General features: G+C 42.6%; 1 protein-coding gene across 3 annotated transcripts in view; it reads left to right on the top strand.

The window, feature by feature from the left end:
* Positions 1–2,963: 2,963 nt before the first annotated feature.
* Positions 2,964–22,299, top strand: part of Ppp2r2b (protein phosphatase 2 regulatory subunit Bbeta) — a 417,822-nt gene continuing 398,486 nt past the window's right edge. Inside the window, exon 1 of one of the 3 annotated variants that reach the window (XM_031365583.1) lies at positions 2,964–3,427. In XM_031365583.1, coding sequence (XP_031221443.1) covers positions 3,349–3,427 — 79 coding nt within the window. In that variant the 5' untranslated portion in view covers positions 2,964–3,348. The remainder of the gene's footprint in view (positions 3,428–22,299) is intronic. The other 2 variants (XM_031365585.1, XM_031365581.1) reach the window with 2 other exon arrangements.

Genomic DNA, 22,299 nt, shown 5'->3' with positions numbered 1-22,299 from the left:
ATTCAGAAGGCACCTCCTGCATATGAGCTTATTGCACATCTGACACTAATGCAGAATGGAAGTCTGTGGATCCATGACTTCTATAATGGCTTTGGTTGAATCATCTATGTTTCACTTATATATCTTGCTTTATGTATTCATCTGCTTATTGAACTAAAAATCCAATGAGTATCTGTTTTGTGCCAGATACTGGTTCCACAAATGATTTAGACATGAATGTCTCCCTGGAGTAGTTTCCAGTATGATTATATAGGTGTGGCAAGTAATTGCAGCACTATTCTCAGACTGAGGGTGGCTCTTGCTACTAAGAATACAAAGAACCAAGCATAGGAAGCACTTACTGCAGGGAGCAAGGAGTTCCTAGGTGTGTGGAGTCCTGAGTGTCTGTGTACAGTTTGCATAGGCACCAACATGTTGCTTATTCCAGAGCCTTGTACTCATGGAGAAAATAGCAAAGCCTTTGCCTTAAGGGTGAAGCACAGGGGGAAATGCCAAAGCTTTCCCTTCTGATTGGTGTGTGGGTATTGACAGAATACAGAAAATGTCCACCATACTTTCTCCACCCACCCCCAAGACATTTCCCGCCTGAAGACTGCTAATGCCTATATACCATAAACCCTGCCTTCTTGTTTACCTGGACATAATAACCCAGCCTCTCTAGTAAACTCTATAGAATTAAACATGCTGAGCTTAGAAAAGCATTGAGGTTTCTCCAGGCAAGAACTGAGGCTACCCAGTTCCAGCCTTCCGTCTGTCTATCTGTCTGTCTATCTGTGTTTTTCTTGACTTCATTCTCCTGTGACCCCAGTTAGGTGCAAGTCCCTCCAGGTCATGCATAGACTGGCCAACATGCAATGTTCTAATTCCTTTACCTGTACAATTCTATTCACCCTCCAGTACTGTGTAAGATTCTATCATTACCCTTATCAGCATGCTATTTGGCTTCACATTGCCCAAGGTCACACTGTGAGTCCAAGTCAAAGGTAGGATCTAACTCCAAAGGCTGTCAAACTTCAATGCCACAGTCTTTTTTTTTTCTTTTTTCTTTTTTGGTTTTTCAAGACAAGGTTTCTCTGTGTAGCCCTGGCTGTCCTGGAACTCACTCTGTAGACCAAGCTGGCCTCGAACTCAGAAATCCACCTGCCAGAGCCTCCCAAGTTCAGGAATTAAAGGCGTGCGCCACCACTAATGCCACAGTCTTTAACACCTCCTGCCATTTGGAGGCTCTTGGAGGGAGGGGTACATGGTCAGAGATGATTAAGGCAGCCACGACAGCAGCAATGTGGGAGTTTATCAAATGCCTGCAATGTGCTGTGTGTTTTATACTTAACTATCTCACTTTTCCCAAGAATACTCATGTCACACTCTGTTTTCTTCCCCGTTTGACAGTGGGAAAAACAGAAGCCTTCTGTTAAATGGCCACGCTCTACCTCACTGCTGATCAGAAGTTGAATGTGAAGTTATCTCCTAGGAAGGACCTACCCCCACCCACTCCACACTCCTGTGTTCTGAGTTTGAAATCATCCACAGGGCAACTAGATCACTTAGGCCAGTGGTTCTTAACCTTCCTGATGCTTCGACCCTTTAATACCATTCTTTGTGTTGTGGTGACGCCCAACCATGAAAGCGTTTTGTCGCTACTTTATAACTGTAATTTTGCTACTGTAATGAGTCATAATGTAAACATCTAATATGCAGGGTATCGGACATGTGACCCCTGTGAAAGTGTGGTTCTACCCCCAGAGGGGCTGTGACCCAGAGGTTGAGAACCACTGACTTAAGCATTTTCAAACTGCACCTTACTAGGAATAGCCTACTGTACTAGGCTGTGGGTTGAAGGAAATTTTTGTGGTGATCTCTATACTAAATGGGCTGGCTCTCCCAGCCAGGAGTTTGTGTTTAGGTTGTGATAGACCAGAAGATGGGGCAGGGGGAGCAGTGGGAGTGTCTGTTTACATTCTCATGTTCTGCCTTTCTTTATAATTCCTCTGTCACATTATCTCTGAGACATACAAACACCCTTCCTCGGTGTTCAGTCAAATGCAATAGAGAACCTGTAATGTCTTAGAAACAGCCCTGAGGTTTTCAAGGCATTTCTTATTTTAAATCTTATTTTTAAAAGCCCCTCTCAGGGGGAATATCTGCTTTCTTTCACTGACTATTTAAATCATTCCCTTGTGTGTCTGAATACAGCACAAAGGACATTCGCTCTTTCTCTTCATCATATACAATAGCGTCTTTGACAGAACTTATAAATCCTGAGCTGCAGCCCTGTGGTTGCTTGCCTTCCAGTGGCAAGGCTTCTGAAGTCACTTTATTTTATGCACCCAAATTAAACCAACCCCAAATTAGTGTCCAGTGATCAGTCATATCTTTTAGTATTCCCTCTCTCCCTCCCTTGGTCCCTCCCTCTCCCCTCTATCTGCCTCTCTGAATTTTGGAAAAGTTATAGAATCCCTGGGTTAACTTACTTTTTGCATTTTTCTATGTCATCAGGGGCATGAGCTGTTAAAGGGTCAGTTCCCTTGAGTTGGCCTCGTCCCTTGGGCTGTGGCTTTATATTTGTACAGAGGGCAGATCAGGACCAAATTCATGCTTCAGTGCTATGACTGGGGGTGGGAGGGTGTCAGGCACAGGGGGATGCTAGAGTGGAACACAGAATCTTTCTGTGTTAGCCCTGCACCCCTGGCTCCTTAACCCAGCTTTCGGCTTTACCTAAATGATAAATGGCCCTATTGTTTGATCTTTAGAATTAAAGGGGGGAAAAAAAGAACTAAATCTAGATTAAGCTCAGGACAGAGACCCATTTCATTGCACTGTACTTTAATATTCCTGAGATCCATGGCATTGCGGGTGGCTCCTTTCAATAGCCAACCCCTCCAGGGCAGAACACTATGCTGTCTTTGTTTAATCTGATCTTTCAGCTAAATAGGAGATGGTCACTTGTCCTCACCACTCCCGTGTCCGGCTGCATTGCTATTACTGAGAAACGGACACACGGGGAAAGGTAGAGGCTTCAGGCAGAATATTTCAGCGTGTGTTTACAGGCAGGACTGACTTACTCAGCAATCCTGCTCGGAGAAGCTTCAGCCAATGAAGAGGCTCTATCCCAGCTTGCTTGGGGGCTTCTGAGTTTGAGCTGCCTGCAGAAATGTAAGGCATTGCTTCCTGGCGCTGATGGCAAAATGGGACCCATCTCCAGTGATTCCTTGGGCTTCCCAGCTCTGCAGACCTGGGAGAGAACCTACATAAACATATTGGTGATGTAGCCAGCTTTCAAGGCTGAGAGAATCCTTATGGATTCGGGAGACTGGTTTTTCATTTAGAATTTTCTTTTTCCTTTGGAAGATGAAATGCTTCTCTCGTTACCTGCCTTATATCTTCAGACCTCCAAACACCATCCTCTCTTCCAGCTGCCATACTGAAGGTACAGATCGGAGGGGGAGAGTGTCTGGGTGGGTGGGACAAAGTGGGCTGGTGTCTGACTTCCCACAGGTTCTGCTGACGCTGCTTGCTTCTGCAGCTTACTAGATGACTGTCGTTCCTGGGAAAGCTTGCATCTGACATATAGATCTGTTCCGAAAATCAGCCTGCCGCCTCCAAGGAAAGGGAAGTATTCTCTGAAGAGCAGGATACTGTTGCAAAGGTGATCTCTAAGCTGGCAGCGGTTCTAAAAATCATTCAGAAATATTTCGTCAATTTCCCTCGTTCCATTTAACGTGCAAACAAGTCGGTGGAACTAGTGCCGGGGGAAAACAATCACTGGGTGCTGCCACATACATTTATTCTAGCTCTGTTTTTGTCAATGTCTGCTTAATAACTTGGTGCATGCCCAAGAAAGCAATTAGCAAAATAGAATTAGCTCAGTCTGTGACTGTGGAGCGCCGGTTGTGGCCCTGGAGTACTTCAGTCTGTACTTGGGTTGCTGACTTCTGGTACTTTCTAGAAATCTGTCTTGTGGGGTTCCCAAGTTAATTCTGGAGAAGGAGCATGATCCGGACCTTGTAACAGAATTTCCCTGGTCTCTGCTTCTGTCTTAGCCTGCCTCCTCGACTTCTAGCTGGACATGACATGTATACATGGGTGTGTACTTTCTGTGTGCACATGTGCGTGCACCTTGTAAACATCTGGCAGTACCTCTTCCTCTAAGCACTGCAGATCTCAGCATTTCTCCAGCAAGGAGCTGGTTGTTTCTCTTCCCTATGGGATCTGCCTGTGTCTTTGGGTCTGAGGCTCTCTGGAAAGTGCAGTTTCACGTCAAGCAAGTAAGCTGGATAGTTTTCAGCTGGAGGGGTCATCCTAAAAGTGGAACTGTATTAGGAAGGGCTCTGAGGGAGACTCCAACTCAGTCCAGCCATCATCTTCCTTGGATGGAGGTGATCAGCCTGCTCTGAAACCACCCTTATTTGTCATCCTTGCCGAAGGAGTCTGGGACTTGGGGCTGTGTATAGCAAATCAGAGCAGCAGAGTTTTTTTTTTTTTTTTTTGTCAAGTGGATTTCTGATCACTTCCTATAGGGAAGGGAAGTCCATGTTTAGGGTGACTTTAGATTTGAAACTAGGGGTGGTATTTACATGATTTATATTTCCATTGTCCGTTTAAATGTATTGATAGCTAAAAAGCAAATGACCCACTGGATTTTTTTTCTTCCCCATGGCTGGAATAAAACCTAATTAAAATATCTACATTTTTTCTACATTTATATTGAGGAAGGAGACAGAAGAAGGTAGCATGGATCAGAATCTCCAGAACTTTCTACATACAGAAGACTAAAAGCCATTTGGAAGGGTCCTAAATGGCTTTCCATTCTGATTGGCTCCCTTCTTCTCTCCTCCCAGCTCAGACTCTGAAAACCCAAACACCTGATCTCAGTTGGGATTTTGTGCACTAATCAAACTAAATACTCTGGTCCTATAGACAAAACTGCTACCACAAGAATGATTTCAAACCAATTTACTTTATTCTATCAAAATAGAAACATCACTTTGCCTCAAAACAATTTCTGCTTCACCCCCATGAACAGACTTAAGGATGGAAATAAGGAGTCCTGTATTTGAATTCCTTGTGAATCTAATAAAGAATATTAGGTAGGTGGATAGCGTCCATCAAAATAACATCATGGACAATGCCTTAGGACATAGTGGAAAAGACATGAGTCAGATACCAAGCCAGCTGGCCTACTATACTTAATTGCTCTGCACCCGATCTCTTTTGTAATGTAGAAATAAGAAGCCCTCATCCCCTGGTAGCTGAGAATGAAATGTGACAGATAATAGATTTCCTCAAGCTCAGTACACAGCAAGCACTGTCTGGCTTTGATTCTAGTGTCCCATGTCTTCCTAGGAGGTCCACATTTTCTTTACCCTGCCATCTCCAGTCCCAGGCAGCTTCCTCATACACACCAATGTGTCTCCCCAAACTAGTTAACGTATTGAAAATTCCCCTGAGGAGAGAAGCATGCCGTGACAACTTTGAGTTTATTTTGCTTTTCTCTTAATGCGTATTTCCTTTGAGTGACCCGGTTACTCTACACTTGAACCTATTTGTTTCCAGCTATGAATTCTGTCTTTTATTTAACTGATAAGTGAAGAATGAATAATTTTTTTAGTTTTCCTCAGAAAGGCAAGTAGATATTAAATGCCACCCCCTATCCCAGATTCTCCTAAGAGTAATTCTAAAATTAGCATCCAAAGCAGCTCTGGGCTCCTTAAGGTAAAGAAATCATCATACTCTAAAGACTCGCATGGTCTTCCTCACGTTGCTTAGGTGCTGCTGTTTCTCCACACAAGGAAGGTCATGGTTTGGGGTGGACCTGACCTGTGCTGCATGCCAGCAAGGTGCTATTAGGTGTTTACCTCTCCGAACCTTGGTTTCTGTAAGATAGCTTCAAAGAAAACCATTCAGAATGTCACAGATAGGGTATTAATAATAGTAATGGCAAACTGACCTGTATATTGAATCTGCAATATTTAATGCTGGCCCAAACAGAAAAATAACACTTCATTTAGAAAGCAGATCGAGAACATGAACGTCATAAATTAGTTCTTCTTCTCTTTCTCTCTGTTATTTAATCCAACAGGTGGAAGCTTGTTTCTCTATAGAGTAGTGAGAATGATTTGCTTAAAATACGGAGTCCTGGGGCTGACAAGATGGCTCAGCAGTTAGGAGCACTGTCTGCTCTTGCAAAAGACCTAGATCCAGTTCTCAGCATCTACATAGCAGCTAGTAGATATTTGTAGTTCCAGTTCCAGGATATCTGACCCCCTCTTCTAGCCTGCACAGGTACCAGGCATGCAGGTGATACACAGACATACATGCAGGCAAAGCACCCATACACATAAAAATAGACAGACAGATAGACAGACAGACAGACAGACAGATGATGGCCCTGTAGGTAAGAAAAGTTACTCTGTAAGCATAAAGGCTGGAGTTCAAATCTGTAGCACCTAGATTAAAAAGTTGGACATGGCAATATATACCTGTAATCCCAGAATTGGGAAATGAAGAGCTCATTTACTCCCCCAAATAGCAAGCTTCTGGTTTCATGAGAGATCATCTCAAGGCATTAAAGTAGAGAGTGATAGAATAAAGTGGCCCAAATACTGCTCTGGCGGGCTTCTGTGTCCATGCGTACCCATGCATTCACATGCATGAATTACATTAAGTAAACAAATAAACGATCTTCCTTCCATCCCATGTTCTCAAACATATCTGTACTTAAAATCCTGTCTGTTCTGCTTCCTGTCCAACCTCTCTTCCTGCTTGGCTTTAAGCCTCTCCATCATGTCTGGCTGCTGGCCACACAATCCATTCAACCCTCAACATCCTCCCTCCAACCGCAGGCTTTTAGGAATCCCTTCTGCCATAATTCACTGTTTTTCTAGACTTCGACTCCCAGTTCCAGCCTGAAATCCATCCCTGACCCTCAGCTCATCATAGCTCTTTAAGACCGTGTTTCTTCACTTCAGAGAACATACCTAGCTTGTCACTATGAACAAATTGTTGTGACAAGTTTGTTACCCTGCTACATCGCCTGACAGCTTTGGGGAAGCAAGCCTATGCATGACTGTATTCTCTGCTATACTTCCAGCACCAGGATGATCCCGAGTTGATAACAGACAATAGATAGATTTTCACTGACCGAGAGGATGACACATATGGCAGTATCATGAAATGCAAAATCATGTGTGTGTATATTGTGAAAAGCACCTGAAAATAAACACATAAACCTAAGTTGTCTTACTTATTGAAGGTTGGGGAGCTACAAGGAGACTTTAAGACACAGGGTTTACTGCGGTGTTATTCTTTGAAGCCATGTTTGTTTGTTTGTTTGAGAATGTGTCGTGGTGCAGGTGGAATCGGCTCTTCCCTTCCACCATGTTACTTCTGGACATTAAACAGGTTGTGAGTCTTGTATATGTGTACCTTACTGACTGAGCCATTGAGTTGGTCCCATGGCTTTTTACACTGAGATAAGAGAGTGTAGTCATAAATAAGGACAACCAGATAATGTTGTCACTCTGTCCTTGCTTCTATATAACTATGTTAAGGGGTCACTTTACTTATTCCCTAGATAAGAGAGGAATCATCCAAGAAGAAAAATTGGCTTCAGAATTGGGGAGATAACTTAAAGAAACTAGTCAAGGGAACAAATAGGCCAGAGGGGAAAAAGGCCAGAAGAATGGGTGGGCCAGAGAAAGAAAAGAAGACTTGGTGATATTCTTGGAGCCTGATTTGGGAGCAGATACTGGAAGACCTTTGGTTATTAACCAATCAAAGTGGGGGTTCCTATCCTAAAAGAACAAGGGGGCATGTCGTGCGTGTGCCCCCATTTCTATGTGAATTGTCCTTGTTACATTCTTATGTACAAAACCCCACTCACAGCTGGGCAGTGGTGGCACACGTCTTTAACCCAGCACTTGGGAGGCAGAGGCAGGGGGATTTCTGAGTTCAAGGCCAGCCTGGTCTACAGAGTGAGTTCCAGGACAGCCGGGGCTATACATAGAAACCCTGTCTCAAAACAAACAAACAAAAAAACAAAACAAAACAAAACAAAAAAAACACTCATTCTAGAAAAATTATCTAAAAGAAGTCTTTCTATGTAAATTTCAAGACTTCAAAAATGGAGGTATATGCGTCACACAAACTACAGTCACAAAGTTGATCAGACAAGTAAGTCACAAAAAAAAAAAAAAAAAAAAAAAAAAAAAAAACAGCCAACATGAAGCCTGGGGATCCCAACTGGGTGCCAGAGACCATGTCTGGAGTCTCTGGCCTACTCCTCACAATAACCATTCTTATTGAATACCATGATTTGCATGTTTTAAGTGAGGAATTGGCTCAGCCCAAACTTAATAAAGGAGCAGAGCCAAGAGCCAAGGCTAAGCCCTTAGACTCTAACTTTAGATCCCTTCTAGCCTTCATATCACCCTGTTACTTCCTTCTGAGTCTGGGTGGGGACAGCGTCTCTATTGTTTTGAAAGGATCTCCTTACCTATGTACTTATCTGTGTGCTGGACAGCTAGGAGCCACCTGGATTTTGCCCACTCACTTTCACTAGACATTCAAGACAACCTTTTAAAATTAAGAACTGAATTGGAAAGAGGATGAACACACTCACCTATATTCTGTCCATAATGACTCTTCACCCAGAGGGTCAACTTGGAAGCAGAGTCTCTTTCAATGACACCCCAAAAAAGCATGCTGGAAGTTACTTCCCTTATGCACACAAATGAGTATTTTTGTAACTCTTATGTCATAAATAATAGTAACATAAAGAGGAGTGGAGAACATGATCTTGTAATTCGACTATGTGTGCATATGATGTGACTGTGCATGATTGTGTCTGTTTCTCACAACTATCTTAAGGTGACCCCTGTTTTTATTGGGTCTCTGAGAAGCTGGGTAACTTGTCTGTAACCTCCTTCCTGTTGAGAACAAAAGTTAGGACTAGAACTCATGCAGTCTGATGCCAGAGTACATACAAAGAATAGACTCATGGCTGCATTTTTTTTTATTTACAGAATTTCTTATGTTTTGTGTTTCTTAAACTCTCTTCTAAATCCTTTTCGCATACTTAGAATCCTCCTACTCGTCAGAACCCACATCAAATGCACCTCCACCCACAGCTTTCTCTGACAACTCTTTTTCTAATCAATCTCCCTCATCTTCACAAATGTATGCCTGCATTTAAAACCTGTCCCAAACATGGTGCATTTCTCTGTAACATAAAAATGGTAATAGCTACATCAAGGGAACTTTGTTACGATCAACCAGGGAAAGATTGTGTTGTCATTTGATACTGCTTTATGTCTAAGCATAATTTTTAAATTGCTGAGCAGTAGATGAGTGGACCTTCTGATCATCCACTGTGGGAAGGTCTCATTCCCTCTCTTTTTTTTTCCTTTGGTTTTTCGAGACAGGATTTCTCTGTGTAGCCCTGGCTGTCCTGGAACTCATTCTGTAGACCAGGCTGGCCTCGAACTCAGAAATTCACCTGCCTCTGCCTCCCAAGTGCTGGGATTAAAGGTGTGTGCCACCACTGCCCGGCCTAATTCCCTCTCTTAACTCACTTTAGATCTGCACTTGTGCCCACCTCATTTTCTTTCCACAGAAACATTGTGTGCAGTCCATACATGCATGATAAGTCATATGGCCTTAGTCATCTCATGATCTTGTATCTTCCTTCAGCCTCAGCATGATCTCCTTGCCCAGGAGAATAGTCATTTACGCTTGCTGTCTCCCCCTTATTTTCTCTGGTTTCCTCTTTGCATTACTTTACAAGAGTTTTGTGAGAATGTAAATCATTCTTACACCAATGAGTCTAGTCATCTGTGCAACGTCTCCTCTGAGCCAAGCTCTGCACCCCCACCCCACAGGATCATAGGACTACTGATTCCTTCCTAAGAGCTTATTGTCCTGCCTTCTAGGTTTCTGTCCAGCCTTTCTTAGATTCCCCGGGTACTTTCTAGCTGTTTGCCCAACAGTTCCACCTGAAAGTATAGTAGAAATCTCAAAAAAGTCTCATTTCTGCCCTGGAAAAAAACCTGTTTGTCCAGCATATTTATTTAGCTTAAGAAATAGGAGCAACTAGTCACTCCAGCCAAAAAAAATTTTTTTAAAGAATCATCCACAGTTCCTTGCTTTCTCCCATATTCATCTTCCAATTCTGTGATAAATCCCCCTGGGCTTAACCTCCTAAAAATACCTACAATCCAATCATGCTTTATCACATCCATCTCACAAAATGTTTCTACAACAGAGAATCCTTTCCTGGCCTTCCTTCTGAGGCCAGCCAATCTTAATCTCCCTCCCTCCCCCCACCTCCCTTCCCTCGTCTCTCCCTTTATACTGCTCAGATTTGTCTTATTTTATAGCAATTATCTTACCTTGCTTGTTATGAACCAATTAAGTTAATTATTGCCTGCTTTCCCCAACTGCACACCCACCATAGCAAAGGTTTCCAACCAAGCATGGTCCTTAGCTCATAGTAAGTGTACAATGGGCATTTGTGTGCTGTACGAATGAATGTAGGAATGAGTATTCGCATGAAGCTTTAGTATGACATGGGGAGAAATGTGCGCTTGAAATCAGACTTTCCTGAGATCTAATCATTACATTGATAATGACTTACAGGCTTTCAGTTATTAAACTAGTGTATTCCTTCTCTAACTGTAGCAATATATGGCTATGAAAATGGAAAAAAATGGAGCTGTAAAGTAACTACAATAATGCCTTCATATATTCAGTGGATGAAGCGTTGTGTCATTTCCTTTATCCCTGTTTTACTTGCCACAGTAGGAGTCATATATCAATATCAGTAGATTCTTATTTATTGATTTTGGGGGAGGGGGTTGCCTACAAAATTAGCATTAACTAGAAGCTTGTTATGTGCCTGTATTAGGCATACAGTTACTGCCTCACAAAACTATTCACCTTTATATATTTTGCCAGATGAAGATACAAAGTAAGGTATGGTTAGTTAAATAAACCACCTAAAGCTATGAGGCTAAAACATAGCCTATTAGAATTTGTGCCCAGACTGAATGACACTGAAGGCCAGGTCATTATCTGCCCACCACATATCAGAAATTGTATTCAGAACACGGAGAAATGAAAAATGAGATTCTTCCCACTTTAAAATCTTGATACACACACACACACACACACACACACATGCTGTGCCTAAGATTCCCCCATGGGCAATCCATATGACTACATCATAGCTCAGTGATGCTGGATTTCCTGGACATGGGAACTCTTGATATATATTGTTGGTTTTTCCCAGGCAAGTATGTGAGTCAAAGATGGGAATTAAATAATCACAGTAGGGAGAGTCCTGGAAGAAAAAACAACTGCTCAACTGAGTTTCCTGAAATGATAGAGTAAAATTCTGCAATTAAAAAATTCTGTATCTGGTAAAGGCATCTGAAGATATCTGACAGAATCTGTCCTGGGAAGAAGCAAGGTCAGTGTGATACTCCTGGAAAGTGAGTTACCTTCTGTTCAGTATCGGTCTGCTACAAGGTAACTGAGTTTTCTTCAAGCCTCATTATTTAGGTATTGACTAAAATGTCTAAGTAACAGGGAAAGCCAATTCCTTGGACTTTAATTTTGTCACATATAAAAGAAGGATAAAATTTATGCAAATAACAAACAGTTGCTCTAGTGAGCAAATGTAATAATTTATTTCAAGTATATCGAATGGTACCTAATGGTAATTAACTCGAGAAAAAGTATCTATTAATATTAATCTTCTTCATGGTTGTCTCCACAAACACCAGGCATCAACACTTAGACTATGCATTTGGATACAGTGCAGTGATGGGAAAAGGCCTGAGGCTAGCTGGATTCAGGTCATTTTCTGACACTGTCATGCCTTCAGAAGCTGACTAATTCGGTGCTGGAGAGGTCCCTTGGAATAGAGTGAAACCTCATTGCTACAGTTGCTATCTAGAAAGCCCTTCCAAAGGCTCATGTTAAAGATGGATTCCCCTGCCATAGCACTGTTAGGAAATAGTGAAACCTTTAAGAAGGAAGACCTCGTGGAGGTTTATATTACTTAGAGGATTATACTGAAGGAAACAGTGGGACACACACACCCCAGCCCTTTCCTCTTCCTGTTTTTAATCCCTGGTTATAAAGTGAGTTGATTTACCAAGAGCTACTTCAAGGATGGGCTGTGCTGACATAAGCAACAGAGATAATAGGTCCTACGATATCCATCCAGAAATGGTCAAAGCTGTGAGGTCCTTCTTCCTTCATAAGCTGATTGTGTCAGATATCTGATACAATATCTGATATAGTAATAGGCAGGTTACAGTGGTGCTATTGTGGTTGGGTGAAGTGAAATACCCCGCACAAAGTACAACCTCTTTCTGTGTCTTCCCATACCTGGAAGTTGTAATTATTTACAGAAATGTGTAATAAGATCTGTAAGAAACTCACAATCCAATCAAAACCATGGAGAACAGAAAATATTGAATCAAAGCCAACTGTGTGTTCATGATTCTCTGTGTTGGCTCATGAAGGTTAAAGTTCACAGCAATCCTGCATAGCATTACCCATCCTGTACAGGTGATGAGTAAGCAGATGATGTATTTAGTTGGAAACAATAAGAATCTGGTGAGCCCTGATTTTGACTTAAACTTACCTGTCTTCTACATGTCTGTTTATCCATCTTTAAAATGGAAGAGACAATGTTCTCATCTTAGGTTGATTATAAAGACAAGTGATGCTGATCAAAATGTGCCAGGTGGACACCTAAGTACCTCTGCTTCCTCCCAGGGCTTCTCTATCCAGGTCTTCCCAGGTACATTGCCAAGCTTGTCTGATTGCACAGCCAGAGGTCCACCCAATCCACCATGTCCTGATCCACAGGAATTTGCTTTCATTTTTGATTCTCTCAAGCTTTCTCTGGCATTCATCTGTACCCCACACTAGTCAGTGTTGCTCTGATTTATGTTTCTGGATCCATATTTTCTTCCTGATACTTGTACCCTTAGGCCTTTCCTTCACCGGGACCCAATTTTAGAAATCTAATAGGAAAATCACAGACAGTGAAATCATTGTCGTCATTATGGAGCCTGGCCCATTAGTTTTCTGAGTCATCGTTTCTTCATAGGCAGAGTGGACTGAGAGAAAAGATGGCTGAGGTGCCCAAGGTCTTTATCTTCATAAAGTATCTGAAAAGGCAGTGAGCAAGAAAATCAAATGGGAGATGTATCTATGTATTGCTTCAAGGATGTGCTTTAGGGAAGCCTGCTATAGGTCTTGCTGGTGATTCATGGGATGGGATGCCACTGTTCCGGAAATGGTAGACCAGTGAGCATCTTTGTAAATGGAGACACTCCTATACTGCTTTGTCTGTTCAAAAACTATAAACACATGAGTAAAGAACATCCCCATCATGTGTCAGATGCCAGCTACTTGATGGTGAGTGGATACTAAAAATAGATGTAGCTCCTGCCATTGTGAGAGGCAAATAAGCTCATTGTACCCTGTGACAACACTATGAGGGAGAGAGTGTTGGCATTAGGGCAAGGTCTAATGAAATTTTGTTCATTATGCAGAGGAAGATGAGGATGACCCTGATGAGAACTCAATGCACTGAGATCTGAAGGACAAATAGAACTTAGTGAAGTAGTATGAGAGAACTTTTCAGGTCAAGGAGAGCATGTTTGAGGTCCTGTCAACAGAGAGCGTAGGTGAATCAAGAATAAAGGAAAGGCTTGGATGTGGCTTAGTATCATAGTCCGTGCTTAGAATGCCTAAGACTAGGTTAGATCCTTGGCACAGACAAAAAAAAAAATGTTAAACACAAAAAGACTGAAGGAAAGCCAATTGGCTGCATGCAGAGACCAAGAGGGGGAGGTTAAGGTTCTGGAGCCACATAAATTTGTGTGTCTGTGGACATGAGTCATAGAGTTTAGACTCAAACCAAAAAGGAACTAGAAATTATGTCAGGGTGTAAATTTCAGAAAACAATGGTTAGGTTGTATAACATATTTGAAAAATATCATATCTGTTCTTAGGGGGAAAATGTATAACACACTTCATGGAGGGGACATACCAAACAGATATATGTGATCTCTAAAACAGGTCCTCATTGTCTCCTTAGAGTAAACAGACATATATGGGTTCAATGTGTGCTCCAAATGCCTGAATTTTGTTTGTGACTATGACTGAATAATATGGGAGCTTGTCCCTTGTCCTGAGAGTCAGAGAGATTTCTGTTTTCAAGGAGTGGTGGAAGAATCTCTATGCTCCTTTTGACAGAGTCAGTAAATATTCCAGGCATGGAATGGAGGTTTCTCTTCCAGGCTCTGCATTTGAAAGCATGGCATTTATATGACAGGAAAAGCTGTCTTAGGACAGGATCCCCAAGAATGCTTTTAGGTCTTGTTTATTCAGGAAGCCTGAGCTGCTGTATCAATGCCACTAGACAGCATTGCACATTTGCTCAGCTGTGTATTCAATGTAGGCAATGAGATGGGCTGTCCAGGGAGAAAGAACCAAAAGTCCATCTTGTAAGCAAAGGCTAGCAAATGCCTATCTTAGTTATCACTCTGTCTACTCATGGTCCTATGAAACAGATGGCAGGATGCATAGGAAGCTTGGTGATTTCACATTCCCTCAAGTAGCCTGTTACTGCTACCCTGGTCATTGTGCTGGCTAGTCTGATGTCAACTTGAAACAAACTAAAAAGCTTGACACAATTGAGGAAAAAAATGTCTCTATAAGATCCAGCTGTAAGGCATTTTCAATTAGTGATCAATAGGGAAGGGCCTAGCCCATTGTGGGTAGGACAGTCCCTGGGTTAATAATTCTGGGTTCTATAATGAAGCAGGCTGAGCAAGCCGTAAGGAGTGAGCCAGTGAGCAGCACCTCTCCATGACCTCTATATTGCTCCTGCCTCCAGGTTCCTGCCCTGTTTGAGTATCTGTCCTAACTTCCTTCAGTGATGGAATACAACACAATGTGTATGTGTAAGCCAAATAAACCCTTTTCTCCCCAACGTGTTTTTGGTCATGGTGTTTCATAGCAGCAATACAAACCCTAACTAAGACAGTCATATTTAGGAGAACGTAGGTACCACGTCTAATTCTAATGACTCAATTAATTAGCTCATTGTATTACACACATTTCTCATTACTATAACCAAAATGCTGACAAGAAGCAACTCAAGAAGGGATTATTTCAGCTCTTATATACCCTAAGAAGGGATATAATCCATCACAGCAGGGAGGTAGGTATGGCCATAGGAACATGAGGTGGCCTGTCACATAGTGTCCACAGTCAGGAAGCAGCAACAGGGCAGGGAATAGGGCCAGGTTGTAAAACCCCAAGGTCTGCCGCAGTGCCTGGTTCCTCCACAAAGTTTTCACCCTTAAAGGTTCACCAGCCTTCCAGAGCAGCATCTCCAGCTTGGAGACACAGTGTTCAAACCTTGGGGAATTTCTGGGATGTTTCCCATTCAAGACACAGCTCAGTATGCATTTAGTTCTAATAACCCCTTGGAACGAGAAGTTTGATGCATATGCACACTGAGTACCAGAGACACAACCTGCACAAAGCCGCACAGCTAACAAGCAGTAGGAGTGGGACTTGAACCCGGGGTCATTGGCATCAGGTTTCATTCTCCCACCTCCAATGCAGAGGGAGCTTTTCTATCAGTCTCGCCTCTGAAACACAGGTGCTTGCCCTAGCCAACAGCCCATCTCTAAGCCTCTATTCCTTTGCCTAGAGGATAACGTTCATAAGCTCTATCTCAGTACTACTGAGAAACTGAATAAGAAATGTCTGCAAGGCACATACAAGGCACTCAGGAAAGGCTGTTTACATGCACATGCTGGAAAATAACCAAGCAAAGCCAACCCGACCCTACCTTTATGCCTGAAGTTATTAGAGATAAGCCAGTAGGCTAATTTTTACAGAGACAAGAGGCATAGAGAGAGACCTCTCTTCTGTCTTCTGTACCTACACGTGCCTACCTTCTACCTGAGTCTTTCCTCTGTGTATACACTCCTGTGTCTCTTCTACTTCTCATAAGGATGCCATTCCTACTGGATTGGGGCCCATCCCTCTTAAAGGTTCAATTTCCCAACACAGCCAGTCATGCTAGGGATTAGAGCTTCTATTTCTGAATGCAGACAAACTTATACTTTGATGTAAGACTTGTCATTAACCATTGTCCTTTTCTTTCTCCCAATTCTCCTCTCTCTCTCTCTCTCTCTCTCTCTCTCTCTCTCTCTCTCTCTCTCTCTCTCTCTCCCTCCCTCCTTCCCTCCCTCCCCCATCCTTCCCTCCCTCCCTCTTTCTCCTCTCCTCTCCTTCCTTACTTTCTTATTTTTTTTGGCAGAAAACACATTTTTTGTTTATTGGTTATTTGTGTATTTCACTTCATGCACCCCAATCCTACACCTTTCCTGTCCCCTCATACCTGCCCTCTGTCCTTGCAACCTCTCCACCAAAAGAAAAAAATTTGTTGTGGAAGCTGTAATGTATCTCACAGTATACCCTTTTTGTCCTTATGATTTTGCGTGCAAATGTTCATTGCAATGAGTCATTGGTCAAGTTTGAGGCCTCTGGCTTCTGCTTCACTATCAATACTGGATCCTTACTGTGACTCCTCTCACATGTCCTACTGTTGCCCTGTGTCATGGAGATCCTGCAGCTTTGGATCTGCAGGACTGGCCCCTTCCCACACTTCGGCCGTTCACAGATGAGGTAGATGTTGAGGTGGGCTAACTCCAAGTCCTAGATCTGGGCCTGGGTGGTATCTGAGCTGGTTAGTCACCAGCTCTCCCATACCCACACCACCAGGGTGATCTCTCTGGCACCACACCATCTAGCTCATCCAATGCTGAAGCCACCTAAGGCTCAGAGCCACCTCTCCTGTTCTCATACCAACAGGGCCAGTTTACCTGTAACCCCTGCAACCAGGACCAGCTCTACTGTGCTGCCCAAACTAGGTACAAGGCCTGCTCTCCTCTGTCCCATTTCTTAAGTAACACGCTTGTTCTGGGTTGCTCACAAGACCTCAGCTAGGAATAGGAAGTCATACGAAAATGAATATAAAGTACTACGTATAGTGGTGAATGTCTGTAATTCCAATATTCTGAGACTGAGGTAGGATGGTTCTGAGTTAAAGTCTAGTCTGAGCTATATATTTGCTATTTCAATAAAACAATAACAAGAGAAAAAAGGAAGAAAAAGAAAAAGTGTTATATAAGTTACTCCTCCATTCCCACCAACCCACTCTTTATAATGATCTGCAGCCTAGGAATAAATAGCACATAGAGTAATAGACATTTAAATGCTGTAGTGCCTGTCCCAGTTACATCCCTGTCAATGTCTTGCCATTCATCCAGAACAGATATAGTCGATCCACAGCCTGTGTGGCCCTGTGTGATATGGGGTGTCTTTCACTTCTGTCTTTACACAATACCATCCCAATCACAGACACCGTCTCTATATATCTGAGAGAGTGCCCCCACCTTACTTGTCCTTTGCTTCATTTCAAAGATTATCCTTCTACTTGCTGCCTGTCACTAGAGTACACACTCCATGAGAACAGGCACCTCATGCCTTTGCTCTCCCTTGCATCTGGCACTTGGATTGTGAGATGATGTTTCTGTGTTGACTGAGAGAAGCTAGCTGCATAGGCAAGTGGAATTATGAATTTCTGGCCCCTTCTAGGTTAATGCTTTCCAACTGTTGCTTGGCATATGTGAGAATGATTAACAATGCTTGGTTCAGAGCTTACCTCCAGAGCTGGAGAGATGGATCAGCTGTTAAGAGCACTGACTATTTTTCTAGAGGAACCAGATTCATTTCCAAACACCTATATGGGGGCTCACAAGGGTCTGTAACTCCAATTCCAGGGCATCTAATACCCTCTTTGCCCTCTATCAGAACTGTACACACATGGTTCCCAGACATAGGTCCAGGCAAAACAACCACACACAAAAAATAAGAATAAATAAATCTTTAAAAGACAAAAAGAAACTCACTTCCCTCAATATCCTCTTAGAATTAGTAAGTCCTGAGTAAAGCCTAAAGGTCTCCATTTCTGAAAGGATCCCAGTGCCTCTCAGGGAGAAAATACAAAGCACAATACTTTGCTTACTTGGCAAAGGAATAGGTGATACTGTTAATGTGATCAGGGATCTCCCCACTCCTCTGTGTGTGTGTGTGTGTGTGTGTGTGTGTGTGTGTGTGTGTGTGTGTGTGTGTGTGTGTGTGTGTGTGTGATAACAGAGGAGAAAGGAGGCTAGGTGTGACCTTCACAGACAGGTACGCTGCTCTCCAAGTCTCAGTAAGAGAGAGCATTGCTGAAGTGCTGCTAATAGAAGAGCTTTTGTGTTGAACCCAGAAGCCAAAAGGCAGAGTTAATTTCCTCCCCAGCTTGTGCACAGATCAGTTTTCAGTGGTACTGATATGTCCTGGGACTCCAGAAAATTCTCATCCACAGAGCCTGAATTAGGACCATTTTATAGAGAGATCTACTTGAGTTGCCTAAACCATTACAGCTCATCTGTAAATGGCTTGTGCTCAGACCACCTCATGCACCCCCTGCTCTGCAGTTTACTTCTCACAATCCTGTCCCACCATCCAGTGATACTCTGATACGAACAGAGACTCTCCAGGGCAAGAAAGCTTCCCAAGGATGCACTATCAAGGTTCTTTGCCTTCACACTGCTGGCATGCATCTTGATAATCCCCGGGGAATGAACCAGCTTCAGCTTCCTGCTACTTTTAAATAGCTGAGCAAAGTTTATGCAATGGCACTATTACTTTACAATTTTGTAAAGGAAGCTCTTTGAAATTGGCCCTATTCACATGCACAGAATAAACTGAAGAGTTGTTAAACCATCCAGAAGTTTCTCCTAAGTGCTTCCTTCCTCATATTGGGGACTTATGAATTCCACACCAGATTGTGGATCTCATGCTTCCTCCAATGGGGCCCCTTAAATTCATAAGTTCTAGGGCTAGTCTGAAGAGACCTCAGCCTGGGGATTTAGTACAGCCATGTAGTAACCGAACGGATGCCCTGCAGTTTCTCCTGTTCCAGTTTCAAGTGCAACGCTGTGCCAACCTGCATTGTCCCCTGTCTAACTGACCCAAGCTGAGCTTGGCTGCACCTGCTCAGAACAGCCTCTTCTAGATCTATTTCATTTGTGGCCATTCCTACACTTCTATTTGGAAATTACACTTTTGGCTCCTACTCAGATAAATCTAAGCTGAAATAATACCTGGAGATGATCCCGTAGGTGAACATGGCCCCCCCGCCCCCTGGACATCACAAAACATTGTTTATTGAATACAGCATTGTCAGGTTATTGCACTGACCCAGTGAGTTCGGTGAGTGTCCGAGGCCTCAGTAATATGCAACCTTCAATTAAAGAACTACTTGCTTCGTGTGACCTCAGTTTACATCATGGTGGGGGGTCTTCTCCTCTGAATAAGCTTTAGATTATTTAGAAAGAAAGAACATAAAAGTATGTGGAATAAGTGTGTGGCTTAGCCGGTATTATACCTTCCCATCCTTCTATTCTCCCTCCTGCTCTTGTCAGAGGCAGAATCAACCACCAGTCCATTTCTCCGTTCATTTCTTAAATATTTCCTGAGAATGCCTCTGAACGCTTCTTGTGTGGTAAAGGCATGTGCGTTTTTCATGCTGTATATTCTGCTAGGGGGAAGGCAGGTGAAGTATTAGGCACAAGTTAAAGTGAAGGCTAAACGTCAACAACTCATGGGATGGGGAGATGGCTCAGAGGGTAAAGCTCTTTAATGCTCAAGCAGGAGAATCTGAGCTACCATTCAGCTCAGCATGTGCTCTAGATATGTGAGGGCATATGCTCTAGATACATGAAAGTCTCTGGAATCTGTAGGCTCCAACCCTAAGAATGATGTCAACTAATTGGATGTTTCCGTCCACCTTTTTGCACTTTGTTACACTGAGTTCCATATGCCATTTCCTGCAAGTACACAGTGTACTTTAAGTATGTACCCCACCCTCACCACTATCTCCTTTCTAGCCCTTCCCATTGGCTGTTCCTTGAACCTTATTGCTTCCACTTTCATGTCCTATATACATACCTGATTTTATGTGTCTATGTAAAAAATCTGGGAACCATAAATGAAATAAAGGATGCAATATTTGTCTTTCTGAGACTGATTTAGTTTGCTTAGTATAGTTACCCCCGGTGGCATCCATTCTCATTTTAATGACGTAACTTTATTCTTATGTACAATTAAGAAAAATGACATTGTGTGTTAAGTCACATTTTCTTTATCCATCCTTCTGTCATTGGATGGGCTCCTGGATTGTCCCATAATCTGGTCATTGTTAACAGTGCAATAAGCATTCATATGCAAATATTTCTATGGTATGTTCACTTGGAGTTCTTCTGGGTAAATTCCCTGCAGTGGTTTCATGAGAGACCGATAGGAGATTTTGAAGAACCTACACATTGATATCCATAGTGATCAGACTTGTTTTGTGTCCCCACTAACAACATGTAAGGTTTCCTTTTCCTCATATTTGTTTTCTTTCTTCCATGTATACACTCCATTTGGATTATTTTTCCCTCCCTGCCCTCTCTGATCCTTCTGCACTGCCCTTGTATAATAGCCTTCTATATATTCCCTTTCCTACTTAGGAATCTCTTTTCCACATTCATGAATTTTTGTTTTGTTTTCTGACTCATCTACTTTTAATCAGGGCCGTATCTGAGACCATGGGTTTGAAACTATTTATTGGAGCTCCGTTTGCTCACCAATGAATACACATCTGAAGACAATGACTTGTCTCCTCTCAGAATCTTTCAGAGGCCAATAGATCATCACTAAGTGGAAGGGTGCCATGATCCATTTCCCTACCCGTAGATGATTGCTGGCAAGGCCAATCTCCATTCAGGCCCAGTGCCAGTAACCACATCTGTTATGAGTTCATGATTCCATGTCTTCAGACTCTTACATTCTTTCAGCACCTACTTCTGCAGTGTGTCCTGAGCCTTAAAGGAGGTGATATAAATATCTTCCTTGAGCCTAAGCCTCAACTTCACTTATCCGTAACAACTTGGGGCTCCCAAAGTCTACATTCACTGTAATTCACTTCAAAGAGACATTTCTCTGGTTAAAGCTCAGAGTAGCATATGTCCATGGGTATAAACAGATATTTATGAGCTATTTGAACTCTTACCATATAGCTAAGCAACAATAATTTATTCCCCTCGGGGTCTATGATCTCCCCAATTATAAGTGTTTGATGGGTTTTCCAGTATCAAACATGGATTCTTCCTTGTAGAATAGTCCTCAAAACCAATCAAAGAGTGGTTAGTTACCCCCATAGTAGTTACCCACCGTATGCCTACATTTTTTTTCTTATTCTCAAATGTGTTTGAAGCTTCTGTAATGTGCCATGCAGAAGAGAGGTTTGAGAAATTTCAGTAAAGAATCTACTACTGCTTCCGAACTCATGGTGCTTCAACAGAAGAAATAGGGAGCATCAGGTACCAGAAACTTAAATCAGGATGAGGGCAGGGAAGAACCAGAAATAGGATGGGGATGGGAAAGGGACTAAGGGGTGGGAAATAATGGGAATAGACTAGACATGGAAGCCATCTGTGAAGAAGTTCATCTGAGCTTAGATTTAACTGGGGAGAAAAAAAATAGCCACATAAAAAGCTCAGGGAAGGCCATTCCAGGCTAAAGGACCTGTGAGCTCAAAGTCCCAGAAACTGGAGTAATTTGACCTATTCAAGAAATAAAAGATTTGTGTGGAATACCATATCTTTCTGTTATACAGTTTTTAGGATTACTTCTTTTTTTTTTTTTTTTTTTTTTTTTTTTTTTTTTGAGAAAAGGTTTCCCCGAGTATCTCTTGCTGTCCTGCCACTCACTATGTAGACTGGGATGGTCTGGAACTCAGAGATCTACCTGCTTCTGCCTCTCACTCTGCCTCTGCCTCTGGCATGCTGGGATTAAATGTGTGGGCCATCACCACCAGGCTTATAGGGTTATTTTTAAAAATGAAAAAATCCCTTAAGAAATAAGTCCTTTCATGGCTCCAGCAGCATATGTAGCAGAGGATGGCCTAGTCGGTCATCAATGGGAGGAGAGGCCCTTAGCCCTGTGAAGGTTCTATGCACCAGTGTAGGGGAATGCCAGGGCCAAGAAGCAGGAGAGGGTGGGTTGGTGAGCAGGGGCAGGGGGGACGGCATGGGATTTTGTTTTCATTTTTGCTTTTTTTATTTTATTTATTTTTTCTTTTTTCTTTTTTGTTTTTTCTTT

This window comes from Mastomys coucha, unplaced genomic scaffold (assembly GCF_008632895.1).
Source record: "Mastomys coucha isolate ucsf_1 unplaced genomic scaffold, UCSF_Mcou_1 pScaffold13, whole genome shotgun sequence".
In the NCBI taxonomy this organism is placed as follows: Eukaryota; Metazoa; Chordata; class Mammalia; order Rodentia; family Muridae; genus Mastomys; species Mastomys coucha.
The sequence above is the reverse complement of the archived record's forward strand: the minus strand, read 5'-3'. Positions and strand labels throughout refer to the sequence as shown.